This window comes from Phaethon lepturus, unplaced genomic scaffold (genome assembly GCF_000687285.1).
Source record: "Phaethon lepturus isolate BGI_N335 unplaced genomic scaffold, ASM68728v1 scaffold25333, whole genome shotgun sequence".
NCBI classification, from domain to species: Eukaryota; Metazoa; Chordata; class Aves; order Phaethontiformes; family Phaethontidae; genus Phaethon; species Phaethon lepturus.
The window spans coordinates 1-15,395 of record NW_010530083.1 but is presented as its reverse complement, the minus strand read 5'-3'; the positions used below and the strand labels follow the sequence as shown (position 1 = coordinate 15,395).

At 48.2% G+C, this 15,395-nt stretch overlaps 1 protein-coding gene across 1 annotated transcript; it reads left to right on the top strand.

Annotated features, from left to right (window-relative positions):
* The first annotated feature begins 580 nt into the window (after positions 1–580).
* SLC25A25 (solute carrier family 25 (mitochondrial carrier; phosphate carrier), member 25) lies at positions 581–8,082 on the top strand. Its single transcript, XM_010284164.1, has 10 exons — positions 581–739; positions 3,266–3,392; positions 3,480–3,567; positions 4,345–4,456; positions 5,198–5,356; positions 6,129–6,281; positions 6,400–6,507; positions 6,747–6,914; positions 7,311–7,461; positions 7,898–8,082. The coding sequence occupies exons 1-10, from the start codon at positions 581–583 to the stop codon at positions 8,080–8,082; spliced, it is 1,410 nt and encodes a 469-aa protein (XP_010282466.1).
* Positions 8,083–15,395: the final 7,313 nt, after the last annotated feature.

Sequence of the window (15,395 nt, the reverse complement as noted above, 5' to 3'; positions counted from 1 at the left end):
CCAAACATGTATGAGAGCCGTAAGTGGCTGGCATCCTGCTCTTACTGTGTTTTAGAGGAAGAATTTTGGGAAGAGGAAGGCAGTGAAAGCCCTCCTGTGCTGGAGGGGAGAGGTTATGATCAAGACTGGTCCCTACTGTGCTGCGTGTGTAAATCCCTGGAGCGGTGAGCACAGGATTGGAAAGGACTGATCGGATGTAAGGAACAGCGAGTGACCGTCTTGGATATTGGCCAAAGCCTCTTGGGTTAAATGAGATGCCCAGTAAGAGTTAACTTGCGGTGAGTGTGGGTGTAAAGTCTTAATGGGAGCCTGGTGTTGAGCAATGGGGAAGCAGCTGACATGCCTCCTCCGGATCTGGTGCCTGCTGGGTGGGACTGTGCGGCCGGCTTCCCTTTTAAGTAGAAGGGCAGGGCTTGTACAGCCAATCCCACCGGAGCCGGCTTCGCTCATAGGCATGTGTCATGAGACTTGCTGGCATTTCCTTTCCACTACGCACTGAAATTAGCTCAGGGGAATCGCTCGGTTTTACTTCCCTTCCCAGTCGGTCTGAGCAGGGCAGCTGGGTCTCCGGCTCAGAAAGATGCTCTGCCTCTGTCTGTATGTGCCGGTGTTTGGGGAGTCGCAGACAGAGTTTGAATACTTTGAGTCAAAGGGGCTGCCGGCCGAACTCAAATCGATCTTCCGACTCAGCCTCTTCATTCCTTCCCAGGAGTTCTCCACCTACCGCCAGTGGAAGCAGGTATGGCCCCGAGGGAGGAACGGGAGGGAGTGAGCGATGGAGGGGTGGTCTCCAACACCGAGTGGCTGGTTGGAAGGGGAGAAGATCATGACGGCTCCATCGTAATAGCTGGGTACAGCATGGACGTGTTTCCCTTGCCCCTTGGCAGGGATTGCCAATATAGCATGGAGTGGACTTTTTTCTTTTTTATTTGGCTTGAATCTGATGAGATCTCGGTGCCTCTAAGACTGTTTAAACCAGTTGACCTGATGCATGTTAAATAGAAGAAGGGGTTTTCCAAACTATGGATTCTTAGCTTTAACTGGTCTGCTCAAATACGTTTCACATCCTCTTCCTTTTCCTTCTTACACCCTTCCGCCCGGCCCCCTTCTTACAGGAGGTGTGTGATCTAATGTCGGCTCAAGCCGATGCAGGTCTCGCCGCGGTGAAGGTGGGCAGGTTTGTGCCGTGAGCCGGAGGGCGGCTCAGCAGCGGTGGGTGGGCTGAGCCCCTTGGGGGGGGTTGTGCGAGAGCTTTTCCATTCGCCGCAGAAGGGAGACGCACTAAATCTGCGGAGAGCTCCGTCCGACTCCGTATCATGGCCCTTGCTTTCAGCTTGCTGCCACTGGCGTGATGTTCATGACCAGGCTGTCAAGAGCCCAGACAGCCGATTATTGAACAGCAAAGCTGGGTAGGCTTTTTATACCTTTGTGCAGACACACAAAAGGGGGTTGTAGCAGCCGTCAAGACGTGTGGGGTCCCAAAGCATGCTGCGGGGGCTGCGTGTTGTGCAGGTGGCCATAGAAATGACTGCAGCAAGCACAGCTGTCAATGACCGGTTCTGTCTTCGGAGGTTTAGTATTAGCTGTTAAAGGCAAAGAGCTGCAGGCAGGTAGTTGTTCATCTCTCTGGAGAAGATGCTGGGAGCTTGGCTTTCTCGCCCTTCGCACATGTGTTGCAGGTCACTGTTCAACAGGCTTGCAGCATTTCTGCTTTGTGATCGTGGAGGATGGCGGCTAGCAGAGCAAGGCAGCTTCCGCTACCTGCGGTCTCTGATCACCTCTGCGGTTGTTAGGGGCGTGCTGAGAGCTGCTGCGCGGTCGCGTCTCTCTTACAGCGCCTCTGAATTATTAGTGCCTGTCACCTGGTTGAGGGTTGCCAGTCAGAGGGAAGCCCTGATTCAGCTGTTCAAGGCTGATCTGCTGACATGCGAGGGGTGTTGGTCTATCTTTAGCCTACAAGTTGAATGTGGGGTCACATCTGAACTTTGCAACAGTCATATGATGAATTGCAGGTTAAGAATACTGGGCACACCTCAAAGGTCAGGGCAGCTGGGACAGCACTTTCTTATTTAAGGTTTAGAAAATTATTAGGAATAATCCTCATAGCGTTAAGGCTAAAGAGGCAGGACTTTGTGGGACGAGAGAGTGAAGTATTTAGTATTGAAGTCATTTAAAATGGCATTGAAACAAAGACTTATGAAGGAAACTGTGCTCATAGGCTGAGGAAAAATCACAATAAGCTTAGGTTTGCCTATTACCTTTGAAGCCTAAGCATTGAACAAAATATTGATGAGGGTTAGCCTAGTGTTCAATCTCAGTGCAGAGCTTCCTTAACAACCCACCTGGTGTTCACATAAATGTTACAAGAATTAAAACAAAAATGTAGGTGATGCAGTAGCCTGAATCACACCTCATTTAGTGTTGCTCACTGATGCATCTTGAAAAAGACTTACAGGCTGTCAAAGGCAAGAGATTGAACAAGAAGAGGAATAGGAACTCCCTGAGCCACATTCTTGCAGCCTGGAGATCACCTCTCCTGTCAACAAGTAGCCACGTGCCCTTAGATAGAACAGTCCATCTTCTATTGCCCCATGCTGGAGTGAGTTAATTAGTCATTTACCTTGTCCTAGATGTCTGGCATGGAGTCTGATCTTGATTTTAGCTTTGTCCTACTAAGAACCTTTTCTTGCTCTATATGCATCTCATGGAAACTCGCATAATTAAAGCACATAGCTCCAGGGTGCCTAAACCAGTTCATAGGGGTTTTTATCTTTGGCTGTGTCCACTAGAGCTGGACAGGCTTTTTCTGGTTGGAGTTAGTTATTGCCAGAGGGAGGTTGCTTCTCTAAGAATTGTAGTAGGCATGAAATTCCTTCTGCTGTTCAGTTTTTTTTATTACCTGATGTTTTGTGATTCACTTTTTGTGCAAATCTGTTGCCTCATACATAGTTCAAGAACCTCTGCAAGGGCTGTGTAAGGTGTTGATCAAGATATAGGACTGAGATTAGACACATGATACTAGCAGATTATCCCTGATAAAAGCATGAGGCACTTCATCTGCGTAACTAACTCTGGGAGACGGTTGCCTGGAAACTGGTGGCTTTTCTACACTACTGCTTTCCTCAAATTTCTTTGAGGAGTTATCATAATTCTGTTGGCTACTTTCTGGTTCGTGTAGGAAATGATCTTTAAATATGGTAGAAGAAGGGGCAGATCTGTCTGAATGAGCAAAGGAACTGACAGTTTTTGATTGTTTTCTGAACAGAAAATTGTGAAGGCTGGAGACAAGGACCTGGATGGACAGCTGGATTTTGAGGAATTTGTTCACTATCTCCAAGATCATGAAAAGAAGCTGAGACTGGTCTTCAAGAGTTTGGATAAGAAGAATGATGGTAAACACCTTTCTCATGCTCATGAATAGACTACTTGTGTGTTTGCTTGTAATATATATACTTGAGCTCACTGGCTTATCTTTGCAGGCTGTATTGATGCCCAGGAGATTGTACAGTCTCTTCGGGACCTGGGAGTCAAGATCTCTGAACAGCAGGCTGAGAAAATACTGAAGAGGTCAGGATTTGGCTGGTTCTTCTGTTTTACTGTTGAGGGAGTTAGAAGGAAGTGTAGGGACATGGAACCCATCTCCTCCTTCTATGCTGTACACATTTTCCAGAGATTTCAGCTCCTCCCTTTTTGCTGATTACTCTTAATTTTGATTCCCATTAGTTGGCACTTATAATGTAATGCATTATGGAGAGTTACTGTCAGAATCTCTTATTTTACTGAGCTGTTTTGGGGAAGTGCTTGCAACTGAGCTGTTTTGCACCCCTGTCTGATTGTCCTGCTGCCCTGAGCTTGCTGCTTTGGAGAGGGACTGTGCAGTTGCCCTTTGGAAATGCTGAGTGCTTTATGCATGTGGCACTAACGTGTTAACAACCACTTATTTGTGCTGTTTTTTCCTCTTTCTTTCCTCTGCTACCTTCCCTCTGTCTGTTTGCCTGTGTGTCAGAATAAGGACGGGACACTTCTGGGGTCCTGTCACCTAGTAAGTATTATTTTCCCTTCAGTGTCAGTTATGTCCCTAAGTTTGGTAGGAGGGGGTGCAACTACTCCTGTGGGTCAGTTAAAGGGGAGAGAGAGGGGAGGAAAAACGGAGCCTGTGTCTACATCTCTGCAGTGTTTAGTGAATAGAAGATTTCCTAGCTTTGTCTTGTGTCTCTAGAAGTCTTTTAGTAGTTGCTTTGCAAAGCTTTTTTTTTTGTATAGGCCTGAATAATCAAAGGGAAGGGGAGGAGGAATTCATCACTCAGTGGGAGTCTGTACTCATCTAATGATAAATCTTTTTAGCATGGATAAGAATGGGACAATGACAATTGATTGGAATGAGTGGCGAGACTATCACCTGCTGCACCCAGTGGAGAACATTCCTGAGATCATCCTGTACTGGAAGCACTCCACGGTAAGAAATGGTTCCTCCGCAACAGGCCTTGGTCTTTCCCCATCTTCTCAGTCAGAGCCCTGACCCCCAGGAGCTGCTATCAGCAGTCCCTATCTTTCTTTCCATGGTTCAATAGCTGCCCTGTAGCCCTAGGAGCCCAATTGCTTCCTGTTCCGTCCTGTTATCTTGCCATCTATCACTGGCACGGCTTCCGAAGCCTCTGGCACAGGTGATAACAACTGCAGGTGCTGCAAGAAGATAAGGGTGTTCACTTGGCTTGCACCTCCGAGAGCTCATACCAGTGGCCAGCCCTGGCTGGTTCAGGACCTGTTAAGACTAGAAACTGATTTGACAGGCAGCCGTCCTTCCTGGAGACACTTCAGTGTGTGTAAATAGCATGTAATAAGATTAAACTGGCTGCGAGCTTGGAACGTTCCAGAGAGGTCCATCTTTTTTGCCATGCAGCTGCCCGCAGTTGGTCATTTTGTTCCTTGCTATGATCCACAGCATTTTAATGCAGACAAATGTTCAGCAGTTGACAGCTCCTTGGACAGAATTCTCTAAATGTGAAGTTTCCCCTTGTGACATGCTATAGCAGTGGCAGTTCCTGTGGCCAGAAACAGCAGTTAATGGATATAGATAAGCTGCTGACTTGGAATAAGGATATCCAGTACTTCAACACTTAGCACTTACAAAGAGCAATACAATTTTGGCAAGATCACTAGCTGATGAAACATTTCCCAATACCTTATACTTTTGCAGATCTTTGATGTAGGAGAGAATTTGACCGTCCCTGATGAGTTCACGGTGGAAGAGAGACAGACAGGGATGTGGTGGAGACATCTGGTTGCAGGTGGAGGTGCAGGTGCCGTGTCCAGAACCTGTACAGCTCCCTTGGACCGCTTGAAAGTGCTCATGCAGGTATGATGGAGCAGTTCCATTTTGTTCAAATACCCAAGCAGATTCCTTTAATATTCTGGATCACTAAGAGATGATAATGTTCATCAACACAGTATAGCACTTTGGCCAGGATTAATCTCATTGCTCTTATATTGCTATTTTTGAAAGCTTTTTTAATTATTTGAATGATCAAAGTCATGTTAAAAAGTTATTCTTCATTGACTAGAAAAAAAAAAAAGAATCTTTTGGGAGGTAGACATGTGAGAACTGTTAATAGTTAGAGAGCTTTGTGGTTTAGAACACTGAAAAACTTGGGATTTGGTGAAACAGGTTCAAGTCTTGTGTTCCCATTAGAGACCCTGAGGCCCTGAGAGTTGAAGTGGTTGTGGTGGTTGAGTGGCAGAGCTAGTAGTACTCAGTATGAGTATTACCAACGTTAGAAAGGAGTTAGAAAAACTTGAATTTTAGTCTGCTTTGTCACTCCCCCTGCTCTTGAGCCAGCTGAGAAGTTTACGCTGGGAAGCTGATCCTACACTAGGTATGGGAGCTCCCTATTTAACCTTTCCTCCCATTCCAGAGGGACATATTGATTAGATTCGTTAGTTAACACTAGACTTTGCAAAAAAGAAAAGAAGCTTGCTTTCCTATTGTAAAAGTTATCTGGAAGGGATTAAAGCCTTGGCAAATCTCTGGGTAAATAAAAAAAGCGCCCTTTTGTCCCTGGATTATGGAATAACGTAGCACTGTCGTAATCGGGACTGGAACTAATCCAAGCTTGCGCTCTCTGTCCCAGGTTCATGCCTCCCGCAGTAACAACATGTGCATTGTTGGCGGTTTTACTCAAATGATCCGAGAGGGTGGACCAAGGTCACTGTGGCGAGGGAATGGCATCAACGTGTTGAAGATTGCACCAGAGTCTGCCATTAAGTTCATGGCCTATGAGCAGGTGCGTAAAAGGGACACGAGTCTGGCTGCAGAAGGGTTTACAGAAGAATATGCTGGAAGAAAAAGACAGTTGAGATAAGTCAGCAAGCCTCAATGTCTGTCTGTCTTGACTTCTACAGATCAAGCGGTTCATTGGTACTGACCAAGAAATGCTGAGGATTCATGAGCGGCTGTTAGCTGGTTCTCTGGCTGGGGCCATTGCACAGAGCAGCATCTACCCGATGGAGGTGAGGCAGGTGGCTGATAGTCCAGCCCATGAGGGGTCATGGCAAGGTGCTGAGATGGGAAAATGTGGGTAGAACACCAGTGCTATTATAGCTTAATGACTTCTCAGAGATGGTATCAGGTAATACGGCTCACACTTGCTGTAGTCCTGACTGTCATGCTCCAAGAATGACATTGTCTATACGTCTTTCTCCTATTGATTCTCCTGCAGGCCTTCATAGTATTTATTCTTGTCTCCTAGGTTCTGAAAACACGCATGGCTCTAAGGAAGACAGGACAATATTCAGGCATGTTGGATTGTGCCAAAAACATCCTTTCGAAGGAAGGAATGGCTGCCTTCTACAAAGGCTACATCCCCAACATGCTAGGAATCATTCCGTATGCTGGTATTGACCTGGCAGTCTATGAGGTACGAAGCCTTTAACCTGTTGTAGGGCTGTGCTGCTTGTGTAGCTTTATCACTGTCAGACCTGGAATTTATCAAAGCTTTCCTGATCAGCCTTACGGGGCATAAATGGATTGTTAGCCAAAATGGCCTGAAAGACGATCCAGTACAGTGATTCTCCTTTCCTAGTCAACATGATGCATGGTCCCTCGTTTCTCTTTTTTATGAGAAAATTGCAGCAGAAAATTAAAGAAGGGATTTTCCCCAGGCACTACAGTAGCTGTAGCTTAAAAAGATTTGAGAAGCCTGGTGCTTCTGGCTGAATTTGCATATTTCTGGGCCTTTATGCTAGATCTTTTATGTAATGTGGTATTCTTTTGATTGCCTCTTCACTGCTAACATCTGGCTTGTTCCTTCCAGACACTAAAAAATGCCTGGTTGCAACGCTATGCTGTCAACAGTGCTGACCCTGGAGTCTTTGTTCTGCTGGCTTGTGGCACCATCTCCAGTACCTGTGGACAGCTTGCCAGTTACCCACTGGCTCTCGTGAGAACACGCATGCAGGCCCAAGGTGAGAACTTCTGGGAACTGTGGGATCTCCTGTCATGGTCTCTGAGCAGGGTAAAGGTCCTCTAGTGTAAACGTTGCAACAGCAGCCTTAGCTGGCCTGTGCAGCTGAGCAGTATGCCATTTGCCATGCTGTAAGAGGACAGTGGACTTTTGCTGCCCTTAGCATCTGGGCGAAGCACCTCCAGGACAGCGGTTCTGTTTTGCTCAGATCAGGAGTTTTGGGCTAAGGGCATTTGCAGAGTGGTTTGGGAAAATGGTTGCGATGTGCAGCATGACCATGGCTTGCTGAGAAGTTAGATGCTATTGCCCATGAAGTGCCTCTGGTCTGAACATCCACAAGAAGCATATGAATCAGAACTGCTCTGTGAGACAGGTGTTACCTTAAAGTGTTTTCACCGCGTAGGCTGCGTGACTTATTGTGCCTTTCCCTCTTGCAGCTTCAGTGGAGGGTGCTCCTGAAGTGACGATGAGGGGACTGTTTAAACACATTCTGAAGACAGAGGGAGCGTTTGGTCTTTACCGGGGTCTGGCACCGAACTTTATGAAGGTGATCCCAGCTGTAAGCATCAGCTATGTGGTTTATGAAAACTTGAAGATGACTCTGGGCGTGCAGTCACGGTGACCAGGAGATGCCGAGGACTTTGAACTCTGAAATCTTGGGGTGCAATCCCAAGACGTATAGCCATCTCTCATTCTGTGAATGTGTTGACACTAAGCTGACTAAGCAAAGCTGTGAAATCTAAGATAGTTTGTGAGTCAGTAAGGGGGAAGGGAGGATCTGGTGTCCTTTGCCATCTTGCTACTCAGAGCCACATAAATCATCACATGGTCCTTTTTGTTGGGCCTTTTGGGAGATCAGGAGGTGAACTCCTGAGAGAATCTTAAGGCATGAAGTGCTGAGGTCAGTTCCCAGCAGTATGATGGAGTAGCAAAGATTTGGGTAACAGGTCTGCTTTCAGCGTATTGCTTGTACAGAGCTGTTTGCCTGCAGATGAGCACCTTCTGACTTGCTGAAAGAGCTTCTTTTTCCATTCAGAGAGCTTTCTTCCATTCAGTTGTTTAACTTCCTACCCTTTGTTTAAATTTGTACAAACCTTGTGTAGGAGCTGCTGCCACACCAGGCTTGTTACTATGTTTACATATATTCCTTTGGGTAGGAGACATTCATGTTCTGCTTCTGAGACTTGACATGAAATGTAACTTCAAACTATACTGGTTTTGAGGGCTGGTGGGCAGTGGTTTATCCAGTCAGGCTGAAGGTTACTTAAGCCAGCCTGATGAAGAATTAGGATTATTTATTTTTTATAGGTTTAAGTGTGTCTCATAAATCCACTAACAAGATGCACTTACTAACAGAAGCAGCAGACTAGAGCCTGCATGCCTGTATCCTTTGCATGCCGGGATTGGCTTGTCTTATACTCAGCAGGAGCTTGGAAGGGGGAAGGCAGGAGAGCCCTGGAGGGACTGGCACCTTGATGCATGGCTTCAGTGAACAAAAGACAATATTTCACAGCTCCTGTGCAGTTGTGCTCCCAGCACGACATGAGAGCCCCTGTGCAGCCTTGCATGGACCTCTGAATTCCATTCTGCCTGGTGCCAAGGATAGCTGGTGGACCTTTCCAAACCCTGTGCCTACGCTGCTATCTATCTCTTTAGACCTCTTTGTAGATTGATGTTCAGGTTTGCATTAGTGGGATGGAGTCCCCAAGCCAGGAGTATGTCTGCTGTGGGAAGGGGTGTTAGAGAGAGGGGCTGGTTGTCACTGGGAGAGGTGAGCTTTCAGTCCTGAAGATGTGCTTGCTTTTCTTTCAAAGGGTGCTTTTCATAAGGCTAAGGGAAGGAGATGGCTTTAAAATTTCTCTGACTGCATTATGGGCTACTTTAGTTGATAGGATCTGGCTTCTGAGGCCTGGGAGATCCTCATCCAACTTTTCATTTTGGGCAAGATGGACCAGCATTGCATTCCACTGTTTTACTGCTTAAAGCATATTTATTTTGTATTTATTTGAACAGAGTTATGTTGGACTATTTTTATAGACTTGTTTAAATATTGTTACTGTGCTTGTATTTCTCCTGTTTTTAAAAGTTCTCTATCTGTTCTCTTACATCACACAGCTGAGTTGTGGGGAGGGACTCTAAAGTCACTTGCATACCTTCCCTTTGGGGCTTGAGCTGCCTTTCCCACGTCTGGGGTTGTTGCTGGAGGACCTCAGCCCAGAGAAATTCTGTAGCAAGAAGCCACAGGAGAGAAGGGAGCTGGTGAGGAAGCAGTACCTTGGGAGGAGGGGAGAGGGTGCGCTGTGAGGCTCGCCTTATTTTGGAATTGCCTCTGCATGGCTGAAAGGGTTTCAGGTGGATGGCTGAAGCTGGGAAGTAGAAGGTCTGTGTATGTTGGATGTCACAATGGCTGATTGAGAGTGATCTTGGGGAATTTTTAGGTAAGGGGGGAGGGGAGAAGTCTCAGGGACTAAAGAAAATAACGAATTTCCCGAGAGATGGAAGGAAACTTGCACTTGGACACAAGCTGCTGCTGTTGTGCTTTGAGGCTGAATCAGCAGACCCTGCTGCTGAGCAAGTGTTCTTCACATGGAAGCACTGTGGAGAAGTGTGTGAGACATTGGAAAAGGATTTGCTAGCGCTCAGCAGCTGCTTTTTTTTCCTGACAGATTTTGGTTGTTCACGGAGAGCCTTCCAGGTGAGGCTCTGCCTTGTCTATCCAGTGCTGTCAGTAATTAGCCACATGGAAATCTAACCAGTATGGATTAGTGATATGATTCCCCCCGCCCCCTTCTTGAGATCTGTCATAAATTCAGTGGTGGCTCCTTCCTACCAGTGTGGCCTAATGGGAATATGAATATCAGAATGCAAAAATCAATGCAAAATGACAACCATCGTTGTAGCTGTAACCACAAATTGTTATAATGCAAATCTAACTCGGGTTCTTCATGTAGGGAACAGTTGCTAATAAAGGTCTGTCAAAGAGATACCGTGTGGGTGCATCTCTTTCTCAATATGGTTTATTGGTGCTGCTCATGGCCAGACTCTTCCTGGGATGGTTCTCACCAAGGATGCTGACACTGGGAAGGATTCTCCCTATGAGGAACTGGCAGAACAGAATTCTTAAAGGCAAAACCGGCAAACCTGAGATCAAGGCTAATGATGGTAGTGATGAGCCGGGGATGTTCAGATACTGTTAACCTGTCTGAATGCTGCTGGGCTTTGCTCACCTGTGCAGTATCCATAACGCTCTGTTCGGAGAAGTGCGTTTCCCAGAAAAGCTGGAAACTGCAGTCCACTTATGCCCTTGTAGGAACCTGGCTTACAGGGTTTTCAAAAGAAAGGCTTTGTACAATTTTTTCTTAAAACAACTAAAAAGCTGACCAGGAGGTATCCTTGAAGGTCATTCAGGAACCATAGCTGGTAATGGAAGTGGCCTCTGATTTGGATAACTTGCTGTGGGGGCCAGGCAGGGTTTGTTGGTTCCTGATGCCTCTGACGGTAATTCAAGGCTCTTGTTCAGCTATAAATCTACTCATAAAGTCTGGGTCCTTGTAATCTGAGCCACTGCTTTCCAGCGGTGTCAGCTTCGGTCAGCGGAGACGCTTATCGATGCTCCCTGGACTGCAGCACTCGAGCTGCTGGCAGCGTCCGCTCTCGCACCGCTGCCCTCTCCTACCCCTTGACTGTCTCGCTCCTCGAGCTGGGGGGTCGTGTTCCGTGTCACAAGCTGATAAAGATGCTTTTGAAGCAAAAGCTGGCCAGGTACCTGTACCCTCACACCAGGAGGGAATCGGCTGTACTTGACCTTGTAAAATTAATTTTTGCTACAGGAATCGGGCCAAAGGCTCAACACAGACTCTGCCCAGTAAACGCTGCCGTACAGGGACAGGGCACCCTGGTGCCGCAGAGGGAGGAGCAGGGCTCTCTTCTTCGCTGTGTTCCCTCCAGCTTTTCTCCTTTTTCTTCCTTTTTAAGGAAGAGAGATATTTTCAGTGCTTAATTACTAGGTTAGAGCTGAGACTGAATTACTTTCCAGACACAGCAAATGCAGTCTCTCTTGAAACTCCCCCCACTCTCACAAACACAGGGCGACGGTGCTTTCCTCCCTTTGGGGGTGTGATAAGGGATGTGTGAGGTGCCTGACGAGCGCAGGGGTGTACCGGAGGCATGGAGAGCAACATGAATCTTGGTGCTGGAACCTTCTCTCCTCCAGGGTGCCGCGCTTGCTGGGAAATGAGGAAACACGTATCTTTCTCTGGGGAAGTAAAAATCCAGCCTGGGTTGGGTTAGCACCCCCTCCCTCTCTGGCAGGAGGGTAATTTTTCAGTGTCATCGTATTATGTTGTAAACCTTGCTGTGGATGAACGTTATTGGGAAACTCTTGCCTGGCCCAAAGGATTTGGGCAGGAACGTCTGCCCCAGCTGGGCTACTTCTGGCAGTCAAACTGCTGCCAAGAGAATTGGGTGGTTGCTTCTAGCTGAGCACCCTCTTCCTCTCTGATTGTACAGTTAAAGATAAGTTGCTAGCCTTCTATATATGCCAGTTACTCATCAAATGCTTGGCACACTCATTTAAAATGGTTAATGATTGCCCTCTTCTGGTTAGCCTCTACTACTGCTTTTTATTTTATTTATTTATTTATTTAAATTTAAAAATTTAAGTAAATTTTTTTCTAGTGATGCTCTTGCAAGCTTGGTGTGAAGCTGAGCAGCCTGAGTCAGCGCTGAAAAAACTTCCCTGTGTCACCTTGTCTTGCATCCCCCATTGCTTAAGGCTGACTTTTCCCAATGCCTGAGCGAATGATACAATAGGTGAATTGGGTGTTCAGCTCCTTTTTGCAAGCCCCCCTCCTGATCTCTTCATGTCGCGGCAACAGAATGCATTGAGTTTGAGCAAGACATTTATTGCCGAACGCGGCGTTAGTCACCCGCGCTCCCAGGCTGGTGGGTACCCGGAGGAGGTGATGCTGTGACCGTGGCTGCGGGCTCCCTGCCTGGGCTGTTTCCTTTTTCTGTTTCTTTCACTTGACACAGCTCCTTCCAAAACAACAATAACGGGATAAATGGAACTGTCAGTGCACCAGCAGGAGAGAATTTACTGAAGAAAGGAGGATTTTTCTTTTCCTTTTTATCTGATAATAAGCCTAAGAGGGTCTAGAGAAGCCTCGGGCTTCCCCACGCTGCCCCACATGGATGCTGCTTGCCTGGGTGTGGAGCTGCTGGTGGTGTCATTTTTCCATGTCTGCTGTAAAGAGAAAACCAGGTTTCTGGAGCAAAGCTGGGCTACGCTGCGGGGTCAGTAAGTGTGCTCTGAAGGCAAGGGGGATTCAAACTTTTTGAGAAATAAGTAAAAAGCTTGTGCTACCCAGACGCTCAGAATTAGTGTGGTTTAGGCTCTGGTAATGCCTCGGGCTGACGCAGGGGTACGTGAGTCTCTGCTCTGTTCACATCCATCTCTTTCAGCCTGATGGCAAAGGTCCCTAAAACCTTTTCTGCATTTGTTTAATCGGTTTCATTTTACTCCTCAGCCGTGGTGTCCTGCTTCTCACCTGGGCACAAAACCCTTCTCTGCTAACAGCAGTCGCACCAGAGCTTGAAAGGACTAACAGTTTTAGCTTATTCCACTCACCTTGCCTTTTTCTAAACTTCATTTATCTTGCCCAAATTTAAATGTGATCCAGATGCCTCTGCAACCCCCAGGGTCAGCAGCTGCCTGCTGTTAATGTGGGGCAGCTGGACCCTGCCTCCCGTGTGCTGCCCGTTGCCTAACGGGGAGAGGAGACCTGCCGCTGCCCCGCCAGGAGGGTTTCAACCTGCGCCTGTGTCCCTGTCCCCAGTTCCCCTGAAGCTGTGGGGATTAGTTCTAGAAGAAGCATCCTGAGGCTGGGAGGTGTTGGGGGCTACGTCGCGTCCAGTCCGGCAGCTCGGAGTGGGGTTTTGGGCACTTCTGGAAGCTCAGAGTCTAGTGCTGTGGATGAGCAGATGGCCAGGACAGGAATGGATGGACAGGACAGGAAAAGGTAAGATACTTTTTCACCCCCTTCTCTGCAAAAGGGAGCCCCGTTCAGCTGGCTTGGGACTGTCATTTGCAGGATAAAATGTCCTAAGTCAGGGGGCAGAGGTTAGGGCTGGGTCTGGTTAACGTTTCGATGGAAAAACTGAAGGAAAAAGGCTGTTTTTGTGGGTGTGGATGGTGTTGCCTCTTTCCTGGTGTCCTGTGGGGCTGGGTGCTCAGGGCTGGACCCCAGCCCAAAAGGACCCTCTGTGCTGGACGTCCCCGCGCCGGGGCGGGGGGAGCGCTGGCTTGAGCGATCTTCCTTGAACCCCATTTAGAGCCAAGCAGGCTGTGACCCGCTCATCACGCAGCACCTCGGGGTGCCAGAACGGCAAATCCTGATCTCGAAACAACCCCAGGTTTTTAGGGGTTTAAATTGCCATGGCTTTGGCTTAAGCTGGGCCACGCAGCGCCCCAGGGCACCGGCCCCTCCTGCCTCTTGCTGCAGGTGCTGGGGGTGCAAAATGAGGAATTTTAGCCAAAAATCATGAATTTTGGGGCAAAAATCCCATGCTTTGGCCATCTCCCCCCCGGCAGGGGGAGGCAGGCAGTTACCAGTTTTCCCACTGGAGACACTCGGGTGCAGGTATTTGCTTTGGGGAGTCACGTTTCTGCGGGGGGGTGTTATTTTAAACCACCGTCGCTGTCGAAGCAAGCCTGCCTTTACAGAGTCCCCTAAATCATTTCCACCGCCTTGACAATCTCTCTCCGAGACCCCAGTTTGGTGGCTGGAGCTACAGCCCCCGGGGTCTTGGCACCCCTGCCCGGGCTGGGGGCTGCGGCGGCTCTGCCGACCCTCGCCCACCTGCGCGCAGCCGCGTACCGTTTTCCACGGCGCGTACACGATCTCCTCTTCGCTCAGCCCCAGGCACTTGGCGTGGAGCTCGAACTCTTCCCTGTGGGCCGTGCTCATGCTCCGGTTTCGGGCTGGGAAAGGAGAAGCATTTTCCAGGCGTTAAATACGGACCGGCGGGCTCGGCGTGGCCCTTCGTGCCGCGTCCCTGCCCGCGCTGCCTCCCTTCCCCGTGCTCCCACCGACGCTTGGCGATCTCTGCGGGTCTCTCGCCCCCGTGGCGAATATACCTGAACAAAACCAGCCTCGGTGTCGCTTTTTCTTAACCCTCTCCCCAGCTGGCTCTAGTCCTGCCTGCTTCAAGGGGTTGCAGTGTAGGCTGAGACTCCTGGGGCATCGGGAGGGACCGAGGCTGCGTATGGAGGCGATTTTCTATACGTGACTTCAAACTCTCTTAAGCAACTGCTTTACGGCTTGGAAGGGCAACGGGAAGCCTTATCAAGGTCTAAAATGCTGCTTTATGGGGTTGTGGGTAGATCTGATCGGCTTTGCCTGTGCCGGTGCTGCAAAGCCACGTGCTCAGCCCCGGGAGGTAAGTACTGAAAAATCATGGTTGGCTTGAAAATACTGAGATTTTACGATGATATTGATGCTGACTTGTATTTGCTTCCTGTTCTTTGAATATTTATGGTGTTAAGTGGGTTTTGTCTTTAACTTGGACTTTCTGCTCTGTCAAGAGATTTAGGTTTTAATGGGATTTGTAGATACTCCCGTGACCTCCTGGAGCAGTGGTCTCCGGAAAATCACTGACTGCTGGCGAAACCAAGCTGCTGCGTGGTTGTAGCTGGTAATTTTATGTGTGTGTTTTGGTGTCCCACGATAACTTTAAGTTACTTTAGGATGGAGTTTACACACCGTAAAGATACAGTCCCGTATAGGTCCTTTCCCTCTGCAGTTGGTACTGGATGAGTAAAACGTCTTCAGAGGTGAGGTTCATCAGCGTCCCCACGGTTTGATGGGTCTTGGCTTCGAGAGAACAGAATCGGGGTTGGGAACAGCCACGATATTCAGCTACTCAGTGCTGCAG

Bases quoted from the DNA above. Each gene is read 5' to 3' on its own strand.
- SLC25A25 (XM_010284164.1), top strand. From the start codon at position 581: ATGCTCTGCCTCTGTCTGTATGTGCCGGTGTTTGGGGAGTCGCAGACA. The intron at 740-3,265 runs GTATGGCCCCGA...TTTTCTGAACAG, and splicing joins CCTACCGCCAGTGGAAGCAG to AAAATTGTGAAGGCTGGAGA. The intron at 6,915-7,310 runs GTACGAAGCCTT...TGTTCCTTCCAG, and splicing joins TTGACCTGGCAGTCTATGAG to ACACTAAAAAATGCCTGGTT.